At 29.7% G+C, this 18,852-nt stretch overlaps 6 protein-coding genes across 6 annotated transcripts; 4 read left to right on the plus strand and 2 right to left on the minus strand.

Annotated features, from left to right (window-relative positions):
- Positions 1–4,785: 4,785 nt before the first annotated feature.
- Positions 4,786–6,138, plus strand: OCT59_030055 (uncharacterized protein; the record flags this gene model as incomplete). Its single annotated transcript, XM_066146406.1, has 6 exons — positions 4,786–4,818; positions 4,993–5,383; positions 5,477–5,537; positions 5,843–5,875; positions 5,949–6,047; positions 6,132–6,138. The coding sequence occupies 6 exons, from the start codon at positions 4,786–4,788 to the stop codon at positions 6,136–6,138; spliced, it is 624 nt and encodes a 207-aa protein (XP_065995053.1).
- A 2,018-nt stretch (positions 6,139–8,156) lies between these two features.
- On the plus strand, positions 8,157–10,653 carry OCT59_030056 (uncharacterized protein; the record flags this gene model as incomplete). The annotated part of the gene is made up of 6 exons (XM_066146407.1): positions 8,157–8,159; positions 8,234–8,287; positions 8,443–8,532; positions 8,603–9,019; positions 9,116–9,962; positions 10,032–10,653. 6 exons carry the CDS (start codon positions 8,157–8,159, stop codon positions 10,079–10,081), a joined length of 1,461 nt encoding a protein of 486 aa, XP_065995054.1. The 3' UTR covers positions 10,082–10,653.
- A 4,191-nt stretch (positions 10,654–14,844) lies between these two features.
- On the plus strand, positions 14,845–15,528 carry OCT59_030057 (uncharacterized protein; the record flags this gene model as incomplete). The annotated part of the gene is made up of 1 exon (XM_066146408.1): positions 14,845–15,528. One exon carries the CDS (start codon positions 14,845–14,847, stop codon positions 15,526–15,528), a length of 684 nt encoding a protein of 227 aa, XP_065995055.1.
- Positions 15,529–15,548: 20 nt separating this feature from the next.
- On the minus strand, positions 15,549–16,342 carry OCT59_030058 (uncharacterized protein; the record flags this gene model as incomplete). Its single annotated transcript, XM_066146409.1, has 2 exons — positions 15,549–16,048; positions 16,159–16,342. The coding sequence occupies 2 exons, from the start codon at positions 16,340–16,342 to the stop codon at positions 15,549–15,551; spliced, it is 684 nt and encodes a 227-aa protein (XP_065995056.1).
- Positions 16,343–16,636: 294 nt separating this feature from the next.
- Positions 16,637–16,960, plus strand: OCT59_030059 (uncharacterized protein; the record flags this gene model as incomplete). Its single annotated transcript, XM_066146410.1, has 1 exon — positions 16,637–16,960. The coding sequence occupies one exon, from the start codon at positions 16,637–16,639 to the stop codon at positions 16,958–16,960; it is 324 nt and encodes a 107-aa protein (XP_065995057.1).
- Positions 16,961–17,207: 247 nt separating this feature from the next.
- Positions 17,208–18,819, minus strand: OCT59_030060 (uncharacterized protein; the record flags this gene model as incomplete). Its single annotated transcript, XM_066146411.1, has 2 exons — positions 17,208–18,239; positions 18,343–18,819. 2 exons carry the CDS (start codon positions 18,817–18,819, stop codon positions 17,208–17,210), a joined length of 1,509 nt encoding a protein of 502 aa, XP_065995058.1.
- Positions 18,820–18,852: the final 33 nt, after the last annotated feature.

The raw sequence follows: 18,852 nt of genomic DNA on the forward strand, positions 1-18,852 counted from the left end.
GTTGAAGTAACGCAGAATCACATAGAAAACATGCATATGAATGGTTGCAATGCAACTCAAAAAATTCTAGAGAAGATCATTTCAAAGAATATGGTATACGTTGGTCTGAATTGCTTCGTCTTCCATATATGGATCCCATACGTTTTGCTGTAGTAGATCCAATGCATTGCCTTTTTCTTGGTGTAGCAAAATGGATAATTAAATCTATTTTTGTGAGCCAGGGAAAATTAAGTATGGAACAACTTCGAGTGGCACAAAATAGAATGGATCAGTGTTAAATTACCTTCTGATATTGGTCGTATTCCTCCAAAAATTGCGATTGGAAGCGATGGATTTTCAAACTTAACTGCTGATCAATGGAAAACCTTTATTATGATTTATTCTACAGCTATCTTGTGGGATATGTTAGATGATAATGACAGAAAGATTTTAGGATATTTTGTTCGAGCATGTAATCTTTTGGTAACAAGAATTATTACTGAAGATGATTTAAAAGAAGCACAAGAGAGATTAAAAGATATGGCTTACCTTATAGAAAACACATATGGACCAGAATTCATAACAAGTAATATACATCTTTCGCTTCACATTCCTGATTGCTGTCGTGATTATGGTCCTATATATAGTTTTTGGCTTTTTCCATTTGAGAGACTTAACGGATATATAGGTAGGATACTTGATGATTTTGTTGTCTTCTGATATCTTTTTTTTTAAAAAAAAAATATAATCTATTATCTTTAGGATCATATCCCAACAGTAACCGAAAAATAGAACCTGAATTGATGAAAATTGTCCTTAAAAATACTTTAGTTGATTATCATCTAACATGTAAATGGACATCCGGCCTTTTAGATGAATCTCTTTGCTTTCTTGTAAAAAAAAAAGATGTAGGTAGTTTGGCACTTACAGCAGAAAGAGAAGAGTTACAATATTTCCTATCCATGAGACATAGCACATCTAAAATATATGGTACTGAAGCAATACCAGGTCAACTGCTTAAACCATCATATTTAAGAGTTGTTATTCCTTCAGAATTGCGAATGTTTCTATGTGAATGGTATGAAATGTTGTATGAGAAAGATCATGATGAAATATTAGGATTTATGGACTTACAAATTAACCAGCATGCAAGATTACAAATTGGCTCAGAAATATTTGGATCTGTGATTGCAGGTCGTCATGAAACAAATTCAACTATTCTTGCGAAATGGAAAGCATTTAGTGATGAAACAATTGACATATATCCAGGAGAGGTTCAATATTACTTTGAACATACACTTAGGTTACCTGAAGGGTCAAGAACTCATCTTTTGGCATATGTCAAATGGTATAAGAATGCACCTTCCTCTGATATTCGGTTTAAACATAGGTTTATAGAACCAGAATTATCAAACACTGAATTATGGAAGGGTGAATACTATGAGGAAGGTTGTGATTCACTAATAGCGGTCCATAGAATATTATGTAGAGCCACAAAAATTAGAAACATTCGAGTCGGTAAACAAAATTATATATCAATAATGCCATTAAATAGAAAATTTAATTTATAAATATTAATTCCGGATTGAATGTTTTTTACAATTATACAAACAATAAAACGTGATGAAACATAATTGACTGAAACATTCCTTAATAGTTAACTTGAAACTAAAAATAGTTAGTCTTATTAGTCAACATGTACATCCCTCACATACAGCACTATAACAGGTATGTCAAATATATCATTATACTGAAATTACTGATATTACTTTTCTTATAGTGGATAAGTATATATGTTGAGTTATACATAATTAGATAATTAGATCTTTTAATTTGATATTAATCTACACCGTAAATGGAACTTAATTCGAACTTAATTCGATCTTAATTTACACCGTTTTAGAATAGTATCAAACAATTAGACAAATGATTGATATACCGATATTACCGATATTTAATATACTGATATTCAATATACTGATATATCAATATAGGTGGTCGAATAAAGAAGTATCTATATTTTTTTAAACGATGACTTTATTAGTGCTGAGAATTATCGATATCTAGTGGCTTGAGTTTTCGCAACACGTTTCCTATTTACATTGATACAAACTACACATCATCTTTTTCTTTACCTACAATACCTGCCAATTCTATTTTCCCACCATTACCAACTATTCGTCACATCAAAATATTATTCGTCTTTCAACGTTCCAGATACGAGGTTGTTCAAATTAGTCCACGCCGTGGTTTGAAATCCCGTTTTTATTTATCAGCTCGTCCTGACTTCTTAGTTGTAATCCCTTTCCTAATTCATCTTCTATCCCGATTTGATATACTATTCATCATATCCTTTTCATTGGTGACGAATTTCGTTCTTAAGAACACCACATCTCCTTCTTCAAAATCTTCAATTTGAGTTACTTTAAGGTATACCACCCCGTCAGGTCAGCATCATTTAATCTTATTACAACCATAACTTCCTTTATGATGTATTTTTGCGTTAAATGTTTGGTAGACTCATGGATGTAACAGATAATTGAGTTTTTGTTTTTAGTTTTAGTGGAATGTAATAAAAAATGAATAATCTAATGTTGTGAGTTTTATAGCTTTATTTTTTAAAGCTTCCAAATTCTAAATATTACGATTTGTTTATTTTGAAAGAAAAAAAGGAGGAATGCGAAGCAATACGAATTTTTTCTCATGAAAAAAAAGTGGCTTCGCTATAATCACAAGAAGATGACAGTGAAAAAGAAATCTCACACATTTTTCATAAGTTTTTTTACAAAATCCCTATATCTCATACTTCCTTATAGAAAAATATGAAATTACCAAATCATCATCTTAAAAAAAATACATGTTAAATCTTACATCTTTATAAACAAAAAAAAAATATTTTTTCTAATAATTTACAGAGACGTTTATTTTTTTTAATGAAAAAGGAGTATGAAAAATGGGGAATTTGATTCTTTCTTAAAACGGTTCAGGCCCTTATAATTTACAAGGAATAAACCCGTTGATTGCAAGAAAGAAAATTTTTTTTCTTTTTGCAATTTATAACCGGTTTAAATAATCGAAATAGAGCTGCATATTGTTTGAAAACGATAATCCAAATTTTTTTTTACTTGTATAACAAACATAAAAATGAATTTTTTTAAAAAAAAATTTTTTTTTATTTATAAGACCCATCTTCCCATGGGGCTATAATTTAAGATTCAATCCAAATAGAAATCGAAAAGGAATAGGAATCTGGATCTGAATCGATTACATATTTTTTCCTATTTTGGCCAGGCAGATCCAACTAAAAAAGAATATACGTTGCAAGTGTTTTGAAGATCTTAACTCGAGAACTTTATGGGAACATATAAAAATAAAAATAATATAGAATCCTTTAATAAAATTCATAAAAGGTATTTTGTAAAACATCTTACAGATTACAGAATAGGAAAAAGGCATTATACCTGACGTAATATGCCATAATAATTACGGCTACAAATTTCTTTTTTTTTTTATTTTTAAATAGTAACGCATTTTTATTAATTATTTATTAGTAAATACATAATTATATAAAAATACTTAGAGCCTAATCCAAAAAAAAGATTAAACCCTATAACTAAGTATTCTGTAACAAAATCTAAAAAAAAATAAAAAATTTTAGTATATACTAAACTCATGATGTAATGTTTATCAATATCTATTATTTTTTTTTTTTGGATAAAAATTATTTATAACTGATAAGGTGCAAATTCGATAAAAAAGAGAATAAGCTCTACTCTATAATCTATAATCGAATCGAGGATTAAGAATAAATTTATAAATCAAAAAAAATCATAATTTTATATATAATCTAAATCTATAATAAATAGAAGAATATAAATTTTTCGAAGTTAATTTGTCTAGTAAAATCTAACCAAAAAAGAATATACTGGGTAAGTGTTTCGATGATCATTTAGACACTACTCCATAGTAATTAACTTTATTCGTACACTGTAATACATTTTTACAAAGTACAAAACCAATAAGAAATCAGTAGCTGTTTTCTATACCAGAATAAAAAAATTTTTTTTTTAAATTTCGGTTTAAAAAAAAACCGAAAAAAATAGATTTATTAAAAAAAAAAATTTTTTATTTATTATTTTAATCGTTTTTTTAAGAGAATATACAAAATCTATAAAATAAATCTTTATTTAGTTTGGTAATACCATTACCTCCTTCCATACTAAAGCCATTACACATACAGTAACGTTATACTGAATAGAAATTTCTACAGAAGAAACTTTATTAAATGGGAATGAAGATTATGAAATGGTTTTAAGAGCCGTAAATGTACTTAAATTTCAACTTGAACAAACAAAAGAAGATATCAAAAAATAAAAGATATAAAATAACGTGCTCTATCAGATCCGGAAATGTTTATTGAAAAATTGCGCGATGGGACCCATGAAAAAATTTCCGAACGCCAGTATATATTTGGTGTTCCACAAGTCGATTGGAAATATCATACCCGGCCTTCACAGTATAAGCCACCGCCACGTCCAGGGCGAGAAGTTTCCAAGTCATCGACAAGTGATGATGAAAAATCACCTGACCCCGCTGAATTTGTTCATAAAAAAGCTCAAGTTAAGTTCCCCCAAATACGGTTTTGTCAACTCGTACTAAAAGGAAAACTAACCTAGTTTTTGATGATAACACACTTCCACAGAGCATTGGGTCAAATAAAAAAGGAAAACAGTCATTATATAGCACACCAGTTAAAAAAGAGGGGAGATAAGAAATGAATCGGCGAGTGCAGTTTCAAATAGATCAATGTTTAATACTCCTATTACTATTGCAAGCAGAGTTATTCACCTACTTTAACATCATCAAATCGAAGAAATAATAAAAAGAAATCTAGTGATCTCAAATTATCAGAAGGTTCGCCAAAAACGGGAAATTATAATATACCTTGGACGGATGAAGAACAACGTCGACTGGTAGAATTACTTGCGATTTAGAAAATTTCTGAAGCTTTAGGAACAAGAACACCGAAGCAGGTGGCTAGCAGGTTTGCGGCAGCAACAACAAAAAATTCACAACCAAAGAATAAAAAAACTGGGACCAAAATCGATATTACCTTCCGAAAAAAAACCTCGACATTTGAGGATATCTGGATTATCGTATTTGGAAGCTCGACCACCACCAACAGTTTATATGCCCGATGATGATGATGAAAGTAGTATCAAGAATGTAATGATGTCAGTGGGTCGCCTACAGGACAATGATATACAACAGATGTGTAATTTTATTACGGGACCAGTGCATTATGGTTTTTGTTGTGATGGATGTCATATGGATCCAATAATTGGAACACGATATCTTTTTAATGAATGTGATGAAAGTCTTGAAGTTGTTCTATGTGAAGAATGTTTTGTCGAAGGATCTTTTGAGAATGAATATCACTAGAAAACGCACAAGTTTACATTAATCACAAATCCTATAACACCACATATTGATAAAGATTATGTACCAGAAAATGTTGGAGAATATAATTATTTAGGTGTTGCACCTCCCTCTACATCGTAATATATTCTTACATCGTAATAACGTTTTTAAAAAAAAATTGTGCTATAATAGATGTGATTTTTTAAAAAAAAAAGAAAAAAAAAAAAATTGTATCACGTAATCAGTTTGCCGATCGATCTTTTTTTTTCAATTCGATAAAAAAAAGTCTAATAAAAAAAAATATCTTTACTTGAACCTGACTTCGTAAAGTATATTTTTTTTTTAAAAAAAAAGTGTTAACATTTCGTTATAAATGTTTTTTAATACACTTAGAAAAAAAAAATAAAAAATTAAAAGAAAGTCCGGTTCATCATTTTATTAGGCAACTTCTTGGAATTAGACGAACTGACAGTATGTAAGTAGGGTGACGTGCATATGTTTTTTTTTAAAAAAAGTTTTTTTTAAAATTTTTCTCTTATTTTTTGTAGATATCGGTCCTTCGGCTTTGGACTTCGGATATTAACTTCTTGGACTTCGGTTGGATTTCTCGACGTTGGGGCCTTCTTTTGTAGGTCGGCAATGAATTGGTAAGTTTTGAAAATTTAAATTTATTTATTTTTGATTTTTTATTATTTTGATTTTATTTTGATTTTTTTTCTTTTTTTTTGCAGGTATTGAACTTTCCGAACTCTGGATGATATGATCGGTAAGTTTCGAAAGTTTAGTTTACTTTCGAAACATTTCTTGAAATTTTTTTTATTTTGTTTTGAAGAAACTAACCGTTTCTTCTTTTGTCTATTTTGTAGGAATTGTCTTTAAGATTTTTTGGATCAGCTTTTCAAGTAAGTTTCGAAGTTTCTCTTCGAAACTTTTTTTTTAAAAATTTTTTTTAAAATTAATTTTTTTTTATTGTAGGTTGTACTTATAATTAGACGTTATAACTCATGATGGGATCGGTGAAGTGTTTGGTAATGGTGACTCCAGTAAGGCACAGAAGCATATGACGACGAGGATGAACCTGATATATCTTGATCCAGCTTGAAACGAAACTGGACTTTAAGGTAGTGAGAAATGGGAAAAGGGGGTTTTTTTGTTATTTTAAACTTAAGAAACGAACTAACGTTTCTTTTCATTATTTTTTTTTTTGTAGGACGCGTACTAGAAGGGCGCCGGCTTGAATACTACGACGGACTACTTTAAGGTAGTAAGAACGGGAAAAGGAGGGATTTTTTTATTTTAAATATGAGAAACGAACTAACGTTTCTTTAATTATTTTTTTTTGTAGGACGCGTAGAAAGGGGGATAGAGGAAGGTGATTTTGTTAGAACCAAGATTCTTATCTTGGTTTATTTATTTATTTTTTTATTTTATGGAACGGTTTACTAACCGTTCCTTTCTTTCTTTTATAGGTTCGGGTAGACATCCGACGAATGGAACCAAGATTCGTAAGTATTCCGAATCTTGGTTTTTTTTTCTTTTTTTTAATATTATGAACGGTTACTAACCGTTCCTTTTCTTTTTTCATAGATTTGGGTGGGTTTCCAAAGAACCGAAAGAAGGAACCAAGATTCGTAAGTATATACGAATCTTAACGGATTGGTAAGTTTCGAAGTTTCACTTCGAAACTTTTTAATTAAATTAATTTTTTTTTATTAATACTTTTATCTTTTTATCATAGGTTGTATTTCCTGGACACGAAGATTGGTAAGTTTCGAAGAATAACTTCGAAACTTTTCTTTGTCCCAGAGTATTGAGTTAATTTAATAGACTTTAGTATATAGATTGTTATAGTGTAATTTAATGTATATAGATTGTTTAATATAGTGTAATTTAATAAAATAATTTGTTATTCAATAATATTTAGCATCGTTATATTAACATATATAAATAATAGTAAAATATTGATATGATGTTTATTATCTTTAAAATAATGTACATCGTAATGTATGGGTAATGAACATTTTGAATTGGCGATGAACATCAAATATTGTGACATCGGTAGTACATTGCAGGTCAGCATTTCTTTATGATGTACATCAAGTGGCCGATGTACATTTGATGAACATTTTTCCCGTGACTTCCTGATGTAATTATGTCAGTATAAATGAATTACGTTGCGTCAATACGCAATTCGGCATTGTGCCGTAATATTACGGCATTTGAAAATGAGAAGTATACTTATAAATATGTAAATTAGGATATATGGTTAGAATAATCTCATACTGTGTTCTTATGTAACCGATCTGCGCCAAGCCTAGATATCAATATTGCAAATCAGTGACATATTGAGTATGACTAGTACCTCATTATTAGACCGGTGGCGATATTTATTTATTTTTATTAAGAACGTTCACACAGTAAGTTTTTTTCGCTCCAATCCTTCTATTTCTTGCATTTTATTCTTTTAATGTTTCTTTTTTTATGATATTTCAGTCTTCCAGTTGATTTTAAAACATGTAAATTTATTATTTTCATTTATTTTAACTTCTTTGTTCTGTTCCTTATTAACTTTATTTTATTTTACCTTGATTTTATTCTTTAGTTTGTCTTTTGATTTTATTCTTTGGGTTTGTTATCTTGATTTTGTTCCTTGGATTTATCCTTTACTTTAGACTTACTTAGCTTCTTTTAAGAAAAAGATGAAACGTTCAAGACATACCAAATACAATGCAAAGAAACGATTACAAAAGACATCTATGGTACTTTTCATTTTACTTCTAAAAATATAAACAATTCCACTATAATCTAATATCAGAATTTTATAATTAAACAGCAAGTTCAAGATACGAATTCTTCTTCTCAAACAATAGCTTTTGATCTTATAGAGGTATATGATATTATCATTTATAAACTGGATGATTTACTGATCTAGTTTAATATATAAATGAATCAGGATGATGATCCATTTATATACTACTAGATCTAATACTTATATAAATAAGTAATTTAACGAGACAAATTTTTTTTTAATTTATAATTAAGCAACAAACTCAAGATGATGTTAGTTCCTCATCTGTTAGTTCCTCCTCGCCTGTTGAAGTAAAAACAAACATAATATTTAATCCTTTGCAGGTATATATTATCTTTGATATGTCATAAAATATAAAATATAAATAAAATAATCTATATTGTATAATTTAAGCATCGAACTCAAGGAGGTTCCAGAGATTTAAGTACCTCAGATATAGTTCGATATATGAAAAATGAATGGTCAAGTGTTCCGCTTTGCGCTTTTTGCCGAATATCTTCTAATGTAACAACAATTTCAATTATGAAAGATATTTCAGTAATGGATTTATTAATTGAATGCTTAATAAGGGAATCAAGACAATCTAAAAATAATAATGACATTCCTGAAATTCCTTTAGAATTTTATAATCTTGCTAAAAGTATTACTGAATCAACTAATGATCAATTAATGAACAATAATAATGATATGTGGATTAAATTTGGTCAATGGTTGGAATTAAAAAAGCCAATTAGTAAAAGTGATGTACATCAACATCTTAAATCACAATGGAAGAGACTTTCACATGCTGCTGAAATTCGAAATTCTAAAGTTTTGGAAATATCCAAAGAAATTTTAGAAATTGAGAAAAAAAATCAACTATAAATAAAAAAAATGATTGTATCAGCACAAGATAATAATATTAAGAACTTTCGTTATGTAACAAATTCTGAATGTATTGTTGATGGTTGTGGTAAAACTTTGGTTCATCTGGATGGACTTGATGATTTTAATGCTGTCATTGAAGCAACCAAAGCCATAAATAGTTATTATTTTCATATGTTGGACAATCCAATCCATCGAAGTAGAAGTTTTTGGAAAAATCTTGCTGAACGATTTGGAGCTTTCATTAGTTATGGTGATCTTCCATATACTACTTCTGATACTGCCAGCTCTCATAATATTGATCATCAGAATTGTGTTAACGATCTACTTTTTGCACTACAACCAATATCAAATAGTGTAAACAGATTTGTTAACAAATATTATGAACATTATTATACAAAACTAAGCAAGTTAACAATAGGACCATTTGTACCGAGAACTTTTGGAATTTTTCCCACAATAGCTATTAATTTTAACGTAATCAGTAATTACCATTGGGATAGTAATGATGATCCAAATGGACTTTGTTTTTTGGTAGCTTTGGGAGATTTTGAGGGAGGCGAATTATGTTTTCCTCAACTTCAAATCCTGGTAAAATTAAAACCAGGACAAATTGTTGCATTTCCTTCTTATTTGCTATTACATGGCAACCTTCCGATTATTAGAGGGATAAGATTCAGTATAGTTTATTTTGTGCATGCGAATTTTTTATCTAAAAAATTTGAGGATTTTCATAAAAATAATGATAATGATACAATCATTAAAATACAAGATCTTTATAATTCTCAAGGTCATAATCCAAAACGAATTTTACTTAAAAAAGCACAACAATTTCAAATTGAGGAGGAATCATCAGAAAATTCAACAGATAAAAGAAGATACAAAGATGGTAAATATATATTTTTATTGTTTGTTTTTTTTTTAAATAAATAAATATCTAATTTGTAAATTATTTTAGATTTGATAAAAGGACGAAGAGGTTTAAGACATGAAGATCTTTTGGAATAGAAATCATAAATAAAATTAGAAATACGAAATTTTCTTTGAAGATTGTTTTGCTGTTTATGTTTGATAGGGTAAATTTCTGAATTATTTTTCAAGTAATTCATGGTAGGTACTTTGACTCCTGAATTGAAATTTGATAAAGTAATTTACTTAGTCACAAAATAAAAGAACAGTCTAAAAAGAATTTTTGATTAAGTCTAAAGTAATAGGAGTAATCATTTTATGTTCTTGGGGACGATTATTTCCTCCCATGCGACTTAATCATTATATTTTATTATTTTATAAACTTTTTTAATTTAATTTTTATTTATTTATTTTTTTTTTATTCTAAATTTTTATTATTAAAATTATGATTCATTTAATTTAGCTGTACTTATTAAAGAATATTAAAGAATTATAGAAGGGTTGATTGGCGAATAATTAAATTTATTCATATTTTAGATAAAGAATTGAAATTTCACTTTATTGCTTTTTTTATTATTACTTTTGCATTATTTTAATTGTTAAATAGAAAATTTAATTTATAGATTAATTCTGGATTGAATACGTATTTTACAATAAATTATACAAACGATAAAAAGCGTGAAACATAGTTGACTGAAACATTTCTTAATAGTTTAAACCTGAAACTAAAATTAGTTAGTCTAATTAGTCAACATGTACATCCCATCACATGCAGCATATATGAATTCTTTCATTTGATATAACTGGTCAAATATATCATTATACTGGAACTTAATTCGATTTTAATTTACGCCATTTTAGAATAGTATCGAACAATTAGACAAATGATTGATAACAAACTTATAAAATTAACTACACATGAAATTCGTATTGTCTTCAGTTGACATAGCGATATTTAATATACTGATATTCATATACCGATATACTAATATAGGTATAATTGTAATATAATTAAGGAATATGACTTAAAATATTACATTTTTTTTAAAGAAAAATACCTCTTAAATATAATTGCTTTGTTTTACAATCGATGAATAGCAAAAATATATAATTACAATTATTGCTATAACAAAAATATTAATTCTATATTTTTTATTTATAGAATTTTTTATTTAGATATTATTAACATGTTTCAAATAAATTGATAAATAAAAATATGTGTATGTGTAATGATCAGTTAAATATTTTTTAGTTTTATTGTAAGGTTAAAATTAACCAATAAAATCACATTGATCTTTATGCATAATGTAATAATATAAACCAATTAAGATCATTTTGATTATATGCATATGATATCTAAAAATAGATAAATTTTGTGTTTACTAATGCGTGATTTTTTTTGTTTATTTTCAAAGATACACTTTTCTTTCTTATTAAAAATACTATACTTTTCTTTACAGTATTTTTGTTTGTCACTTCTTTTTCTTTTATTCAAGTATACTTTAATTATCTTTTACAATATTAACAATACTTTACCACTTTAGTTTATATATTCAACATAGTAAGACATATCTATTCACGAAATGTACCTACCATTCACATACAAAAGAAGAGAATAAAAGAAAAAAAAATGTACGCAACTACCCACATACAAAAAAGAGAAAAGCTGCTTTTAAATAATAGTAGAGCTATTAAGCAAGGTATGAAAATAGGATATACACGTATTTTTCATATTTTCTTTACAATATGTTGTGGTTTGAGTCTTTTTTTGTGGTATAAGTGTGAATATATTTTTCAACGGCCATGTATCTATTGCTTGTTAAATATATTTGCAATTTCTTGTCTTTCTTTGTTAGACTGTGGTATTACAATATGAAGTGTAAATATATTTTTCAACGGCCATGTATCTATTGCTTGTTAAATATATTTACAATTTCTTTTGTAATATTTGCTTTAGCCTGGAGGAAAATGTTATGAAATAGGGCTGGATATTTTATGACATTTTCTGCCTTCCAATTACTTTGTCCGGGGGTAGCCTGACAATTTGTCGTTATCCGTCAGTTGTAGCAACCAGCATTTTTTTACAATATTATGATTTTAAGAAACAAAATTTTTTCAAAAATTTAAAGAAAGAACTAATTTAAAAATATTATTTTATTATTCTTTACAAATGCTGGCGCTGGAGTTATTTTTTCTCTCACTTATCAAATCCCAACATGTCCAAAGACTAATCATGTAGTACGCTGTGGTCTGGAACCACCCAAGATTTTTGACTACTTAGGGATGAAGTTGTAGGGTACTTGTACCTGATAGGCCAGCCTCCTCTGACTTAAGGTCTCATTAATTGGGAGACGAGGTGGTTCCTAAGTATCTTCCACATCAAGAGCGGACATTTTTTGATACTATACATAAAGATGGTAATTCTATATCTGCGAATTCAAGAAAAAAAAATCTAAATCAAAAGATGTCAAGGTAATCTAAACATTCTTTTAGAAAAATTTAATCAAAGTTTAAATTGGTTTATATATAGTAATTTTAAGAAAAAGAAAATCTAATCATGTATTTTTAGAAGAATATGGAAGTAACGCATATCAAGGTAATTTAAATATTTATTTTTTTATTTTATTAAAAAAATAAATTAATATATTTAATAGCAAACTTCAAAAAAAGGTGAAATAAATATAAAGGTATATTTTTTACTAATTTTTATTTAAATTATTAATATTTTTAATACTTCTTTTCTTTTTTTTAACCTACTAATGTTTGTTTTTACTAATATATTTTACTACTAAATATACTAACATTTTCTATTACTAACCATTTTTTATGTTTCTTTTCTTTTATTAACATTTCTAATATCATTCCTTTTCTTTTACAAATTCGTTTAACAATATTTATACTAATATCTTTATTATTACTAATATACTTTACTATTTCTATTTCTTTCTTTTAAATATTAAAAAGATAAAAATAAGCAGCAAATAACCGAACACATTATTTGTAGATAACAGATATACATAATTCTAATTATTTATATGGCTAGAATAATTTTTATATACTTTTTTGTAATTTTATTTTTTTGTAATTTTTTATTATTAATTAAAAATAATAAAACTTTTAGTACTATTAAATAAATTAATATTATAATTGAATTTAAATTATGGATTTATTAGTATTTATATTATTGCATAAAATAAATATTGTACAAGTGTATAATATCTATCCGATATTTTACTATAATATACCGGGTACCTGACAATTGACTACCCGATATGTATATGATGTTTATAATATATGTCACTGATTTTCTATATTTCTACTACATATATCAGGTACCTGATATATGTAGTATTGTTAAATATCATACACATATTTCACATTTATTGTACACATATCAGGTATCCGATATGTACCCAAGTTTACCACAATTTTGACCAGTGATTCTATATCTATCTGTCTGATATCTGTATGATATCTGTATAATATATATATGATATATATCATAATATATTGGGTACCCAATAAGTCTATAATATGTGACCAATATTTAACTACCCGATATATGTAAGATGTATATATGATGTTTGCAATATATGTCACCGATTTTCTACATTTCTACTACACTTATCGGGTACCCGATATGTGTAGTATTGTTAAATATCATACATATATATCACATATATTGTACACATATCAGGTACCCAATATGTACCCGATAGCATTAATTTTGACCAGTGTAAAATCTATCCTATATAGTCACAATCTATCTATAGTCACTATCACACCTATCCTCAAAAATCTTATATTAAAAAGAACCGTTTATAATCACAGTTATATAAAGAATATATTAAATAACTTGGCATCTAATAATCGTACAAAGATGTATCATACTTGTTATGAATCGTCTCACTGAGACGAATCGAATGGTGGTAGTTTTATCCTTTTCCTTTGCAAGTGTTTACGGCCAGACCACCCATTGCCTCTTATGAGACTAATCTCGGGCCTGCGTCCTATCATCTTCAATGGGCAACCATTATACCGAGTACTTAATTCCTCAGGTAACAGCACCACTATAGAAGACATCCCCCATCGGGCCATTTTAGGCCGATCTGAAGCTAGGTACACGCCGCCTACTCATCCTATACCCATTGCATGATACTGATACTCAATTTATTTAACGACCTTTAGAGAGCATCTACTTTCATGGAGGACTTTCGACAGGTAACATCAACCATCTAGTACCCTTCCATACTACCATTTTAGGTACTAAGTCTCACTCAAAGGCCACTACAGCCCGCGATTACCTAGCACCGATAGTACAGTTGTTTACCCCAGAAAGGTATACTTTGTGACGACCACCTCAGTACAGGAAGTAGCAGGCATCTGTCCAGATCACCCCTTATGGTGGGTATCAACTACCAGGATCACCAACCAGGACCCAAGGAGTAGGGAATCGAACCCCATAGCCATGCTACCTGTTCTGTGCACGAACACCTTGGTTGGTCTAAGAAGTAGTATGAAAACCCCAATTCTGGCTCACCTACTTATCTCATAATCTAAACCGTTTATTAATATTTTCACCTACTTATATGCTACATATTTTATAACCTAAATCACCTTTTTTATATTTTTACCTACTTATTTCATAATCTAAATCATTTATTAATATTTTCACCTACTTACCCCCAACCGAACAAGAAATAGGATTTTAAAGCCAACGGAGCCAAAAAAGGTAAGGAATATTAACCCATCCAGGAAACCAGCCATGGAGTCAATAGAGCGGAATAGCAAGGCAAGCAATTTCCCTTATACCGAGAAAAAATGTAATTGAATAAAAGATTCACATATAAAAGACTTACAAGATGTCACAATACAGACCATTACTAAGACGTATACTAGGCCAGTTTGAACTCAACATAGAAGAATGGGTAAAGGAAATAATGTGGTATTTAGATATAGCATATTTAAAAGCTTTAGATTCCGAATTTAGCAAAGAAAGTATGTTAGTATCTGGATTAGAAGAGCTAGTAGAAATATTTGATGAGATGTTAGAAGGTGATGATATATGGATACATCCATCACTTTTATCACGAATAAGATATTCTATTCTACCAGATGAGATGGCAATATATGAAAGATTTTCAGATATCATTAAGAACTTCTCAGAGGATAAAGAATTAGCATATGCATTATTAGACTTAGTAGAAATATTATCAAAAAAGAAACCTACAACATTCAACATTATAGATTACAATATACAAAGAATATTCACAAATCCTAATGATGAATATAGAAATGAATTCAGCATCTATCATATAAAAGGAGATGAAGATATGGATGAAGACACAGATGAAGATATAGATGAAGACATAAATGAAGAAGAGCAGAATGAATTCAATGAATACTACCAAAATCTTGCACCAACCACCGAGAGTCAGCTGGATAGGCTAAAAAATGAGTTGGCTATAACTCTATGTGACGAATGTCTTATGCCAACAAGAAGTCATGAATGCGATTGCTGGATTTTACAAATAGAGGGTTTCTAGTTTTCAGTGAAACCATTTTTTTACCTCTCGCAATCTGGAATAGGTGCATCACAAATAAAATCTCCAAAATTATATGGATTAGAAAACAACTTCTGTAAGAACTTATAAACCATATCAGCATCCAATTCAGTCTTAGTGCCAAATATATTAACCTTACCAGATTTAGGCCAGATATGTACCCGAATCTTTGAAGTAAAGATTATAGCAATTTTAGAATGAATATCACCTGCAACATTCTTAATATACTTTATCGGAAAGGGAAGAATCTCACGAATACCATCTATAGATTCTAAAGCATATGCTAAGGTAGAAAGATTAATAAACTTATCACCCCCAATATTAATCACAAATTTATAATTGCGCAGGAGAGCCTTATTTTCACCCACAAGTTCTACAGAAGAAAATTCAGGTAGGGAACATTCAGAAAGGTAACGTAAGAAGATAGCAACAGGATCAAAAGACCTGAAAACTTGTATACTACCAGATTTAGGAAAATAACGAATAGTATGTACAGTATCAGCTAAGATGATAACAAACTCAATGCATGCATTAAAAGTGCTACCATCCCCCGTACGTCGCCGTCTATTTAATGGATTGTCAGGGGTGTACTTCGTCTGCATCGCCTCTCACCTTTTGGTTTAGACAAGTACTGTTCATAACCCTCAAAAGCTTTATGAATAAAGTTGCTATTAATGGCAATAACATCCTTAGTAGGTTCAAGCTTATGACCAAGCACGGTGTAATCAAGCCCTTCAACATTGATCTTAAATTCAGTAACAGTAAGAGATGGAGTAAGTTCACTAAAAGTAAGCATGTCTGGTTTTTTCTATTCGATAGAAAAGAAATGTTCAAATTATTTTATCCTAAGAAAAAATCTAATTAAATAAAACTTCTTCATCAATATCTCATATGAGATACTACGACAAACAATAGCTTACCTTTCGAACTTTTAGAAAAGATATTCAAAACTTCATACGAAGGTACTTACTCCCGTTGGCATTATCTTTGCAATTATGCATTAGTGTGTCGAAAATGGGCTGTAGTAGCAAACTCTCTCCTATGGGGTGAAACAGACCTTTATAACCTCTATAATATTAAGGAGTTCCAAATGTACAAACATCTCACAAAACCAGGGACAGTATGTGGAAAATATATCAGAAAGCTTAATATGGATGGAGTATTATTATGGCCTATCTGTATTGTAAAAATGCTACAAGCTTGCCCCAATATCCAGGAACTTAGCATAATAGATTATCAATACTATGGTGGAAAAGGTGACGTTAGAGATTTGCTAAGTGAAATCCTGCATATATTACCAAACCTTCAAAAGCTAGATATCAGATATAGTCGATATTTTAAAAATAGAAATGCCATTGAAAAACTCATAGAAACCCGTAAAGACCTAGAAATCAGAGTAACATGGCAAATGTAATATTTGTAAAGGCTAATCACTGCCAAAACATTTGGGCACTGCCCTGTTACTGCCCGTCACTGCCAAAAAAATTTGGGAACTACCCTGTTACTGCCCGTCACTGCCGAAAAAATTTGGGCACTGCCTTGTCACTGCCCGCCACTACCCATTATTGCTGCAGAAGTTTGGGAAACACATGGATTTTTCCTAGCAAGATGACGCTTTAACTTAGAGGGAAAGTCAAAACTTGCTCCACATAGATGACAGGTTAATCTTCCTCGAGAGTGTGAATTTTTTTTAAGTCGATAGTATCCATCTGCAAGGAAGTCACGTTAGTTTTCCGTTTATGTAGAGAAATTGGAATGGTAATTTTTTTACGTGATGATAGAGGGATGGTCAGTTGCCGATTTTGGAAATCTAGAATGACATTAGCACGATCAATCCAAGGTACACCTAGCAATAAAAAGTCCTTATCACTCTTAACAACTATGAAGTCATCTTCAATTTTTTTAGAGTTCTCCCCATCATATACAAGAATACCAAGACCATATACTGTCCCAATAGTATCAGATTTTGTTGCAACACCACTAAGGTCAGGAGCATTACTTCTATCAACGTCAAGATTTAGGCGCTTTACAATATTGTTAGATATCAGAGAACTATCAGAACCAGTATCGAAAATTGTCGTAGGAATAACTAAAGATTTTTCACTCTCAGGTGCGACTACTTTGGTCTTAATAGTGACTACATCACTAGCAGACTTGCGGTTAACAATTCCAATACCTGCTATAGAAGACCATAAGTCATTATTACATATAACATCATCATTTTTACGGATTAAATTTGCAGCCATACTATTAGTTACAACTGAAATCATAGGATGAAGGATAGATGTGAAAAGGTCCTTAACATTATCCCAAACTTTTTCACGTGTTTTTATTGAGGGTTCTCCTTTAAGCTGACTGAGTACTGGTTCTTTATAATTAATGAATTCAGCATTCAGAGCATTGTAAGCAGATATAACAGTCTCTTTTGGTACAGCATTAACGAAGGATTGAACCAGAAGCTTTAAGAGTTGTATAAAAACCTCAAAGATAATACGCTGCCTTTCAAGTTGTGATTTTTTCTTATCAGTAGGCTTTTTATCTACACGTTTCCTTTCTGTAGGCTTTTTTTTTAATCCATAGCAGGCATGTCTAGAGTCTGAATCACTATCAGAGGAGTCAGAGGAGTCAGAGGCGTCAGAAGAGTTAGAGGAATCAGAGGAGTCACGTGCATAATTTGTTTTCCTCTTTCCCTTCTTAGATTTTGGACAGGAACTCTTAGTATGACCAGATTTACCACAACTTCGAGCATTTCTTTGATTTCTTTGGTTTGCGTGTACCTGAACTTATACCAAATACCTGATTACCACGGTAAATATGGTCAGATGGTAAATTTTTATTAAGTTCTGTATCAATAAATATTTCAAGATCACTAAGGGTTACTTTACTTATATCGATATCTCTTGGAAGACCTAATTTATATGCTAAAGCAAGTAATCTCTGAAATGATGTATCATTTTGAGGACTTGAAAATGGACTAGAAGATGGTACTGGTACTGCAGATGATCTAGCCGTAGTCATAGGAATTTTAGAATTTATAAGATTCTCAATATCCGCTAAAGTTGGACCTTGATATGTAACTATAGGAGTAGGTGGCATATCTGTCCTGTATTTCTCAACTTCTTCCAATTTATTCAGAATAGATGCAACTGAATTTTCTAAACCAATACGTCGCGCATCCAACTTATTTTCACTGGAAAGACCATTTAAGAACTGTTGCCGTACTAATTCATTCTGATTTACCTCTGGAAGAGTTGGATATGCAAGTCTAACCATTCTTCGTAATTTAGAATAGAATCGGCTTACAGT

Source organism: Rhizophagus irregularis, chromosome 9 (assembly GCF_026210795.1).
Source record: "Rhizophagus irregularis chromosome 9, complete sequence".
Classification (NCBI taxonomy): domain Eukaryota; kingdom Fungi; phylum Glomeromycota; class Glomeromycetes; order Glomerales; family Glomeraceae; genus Rhizophagus; species Rhizophagus irregularis.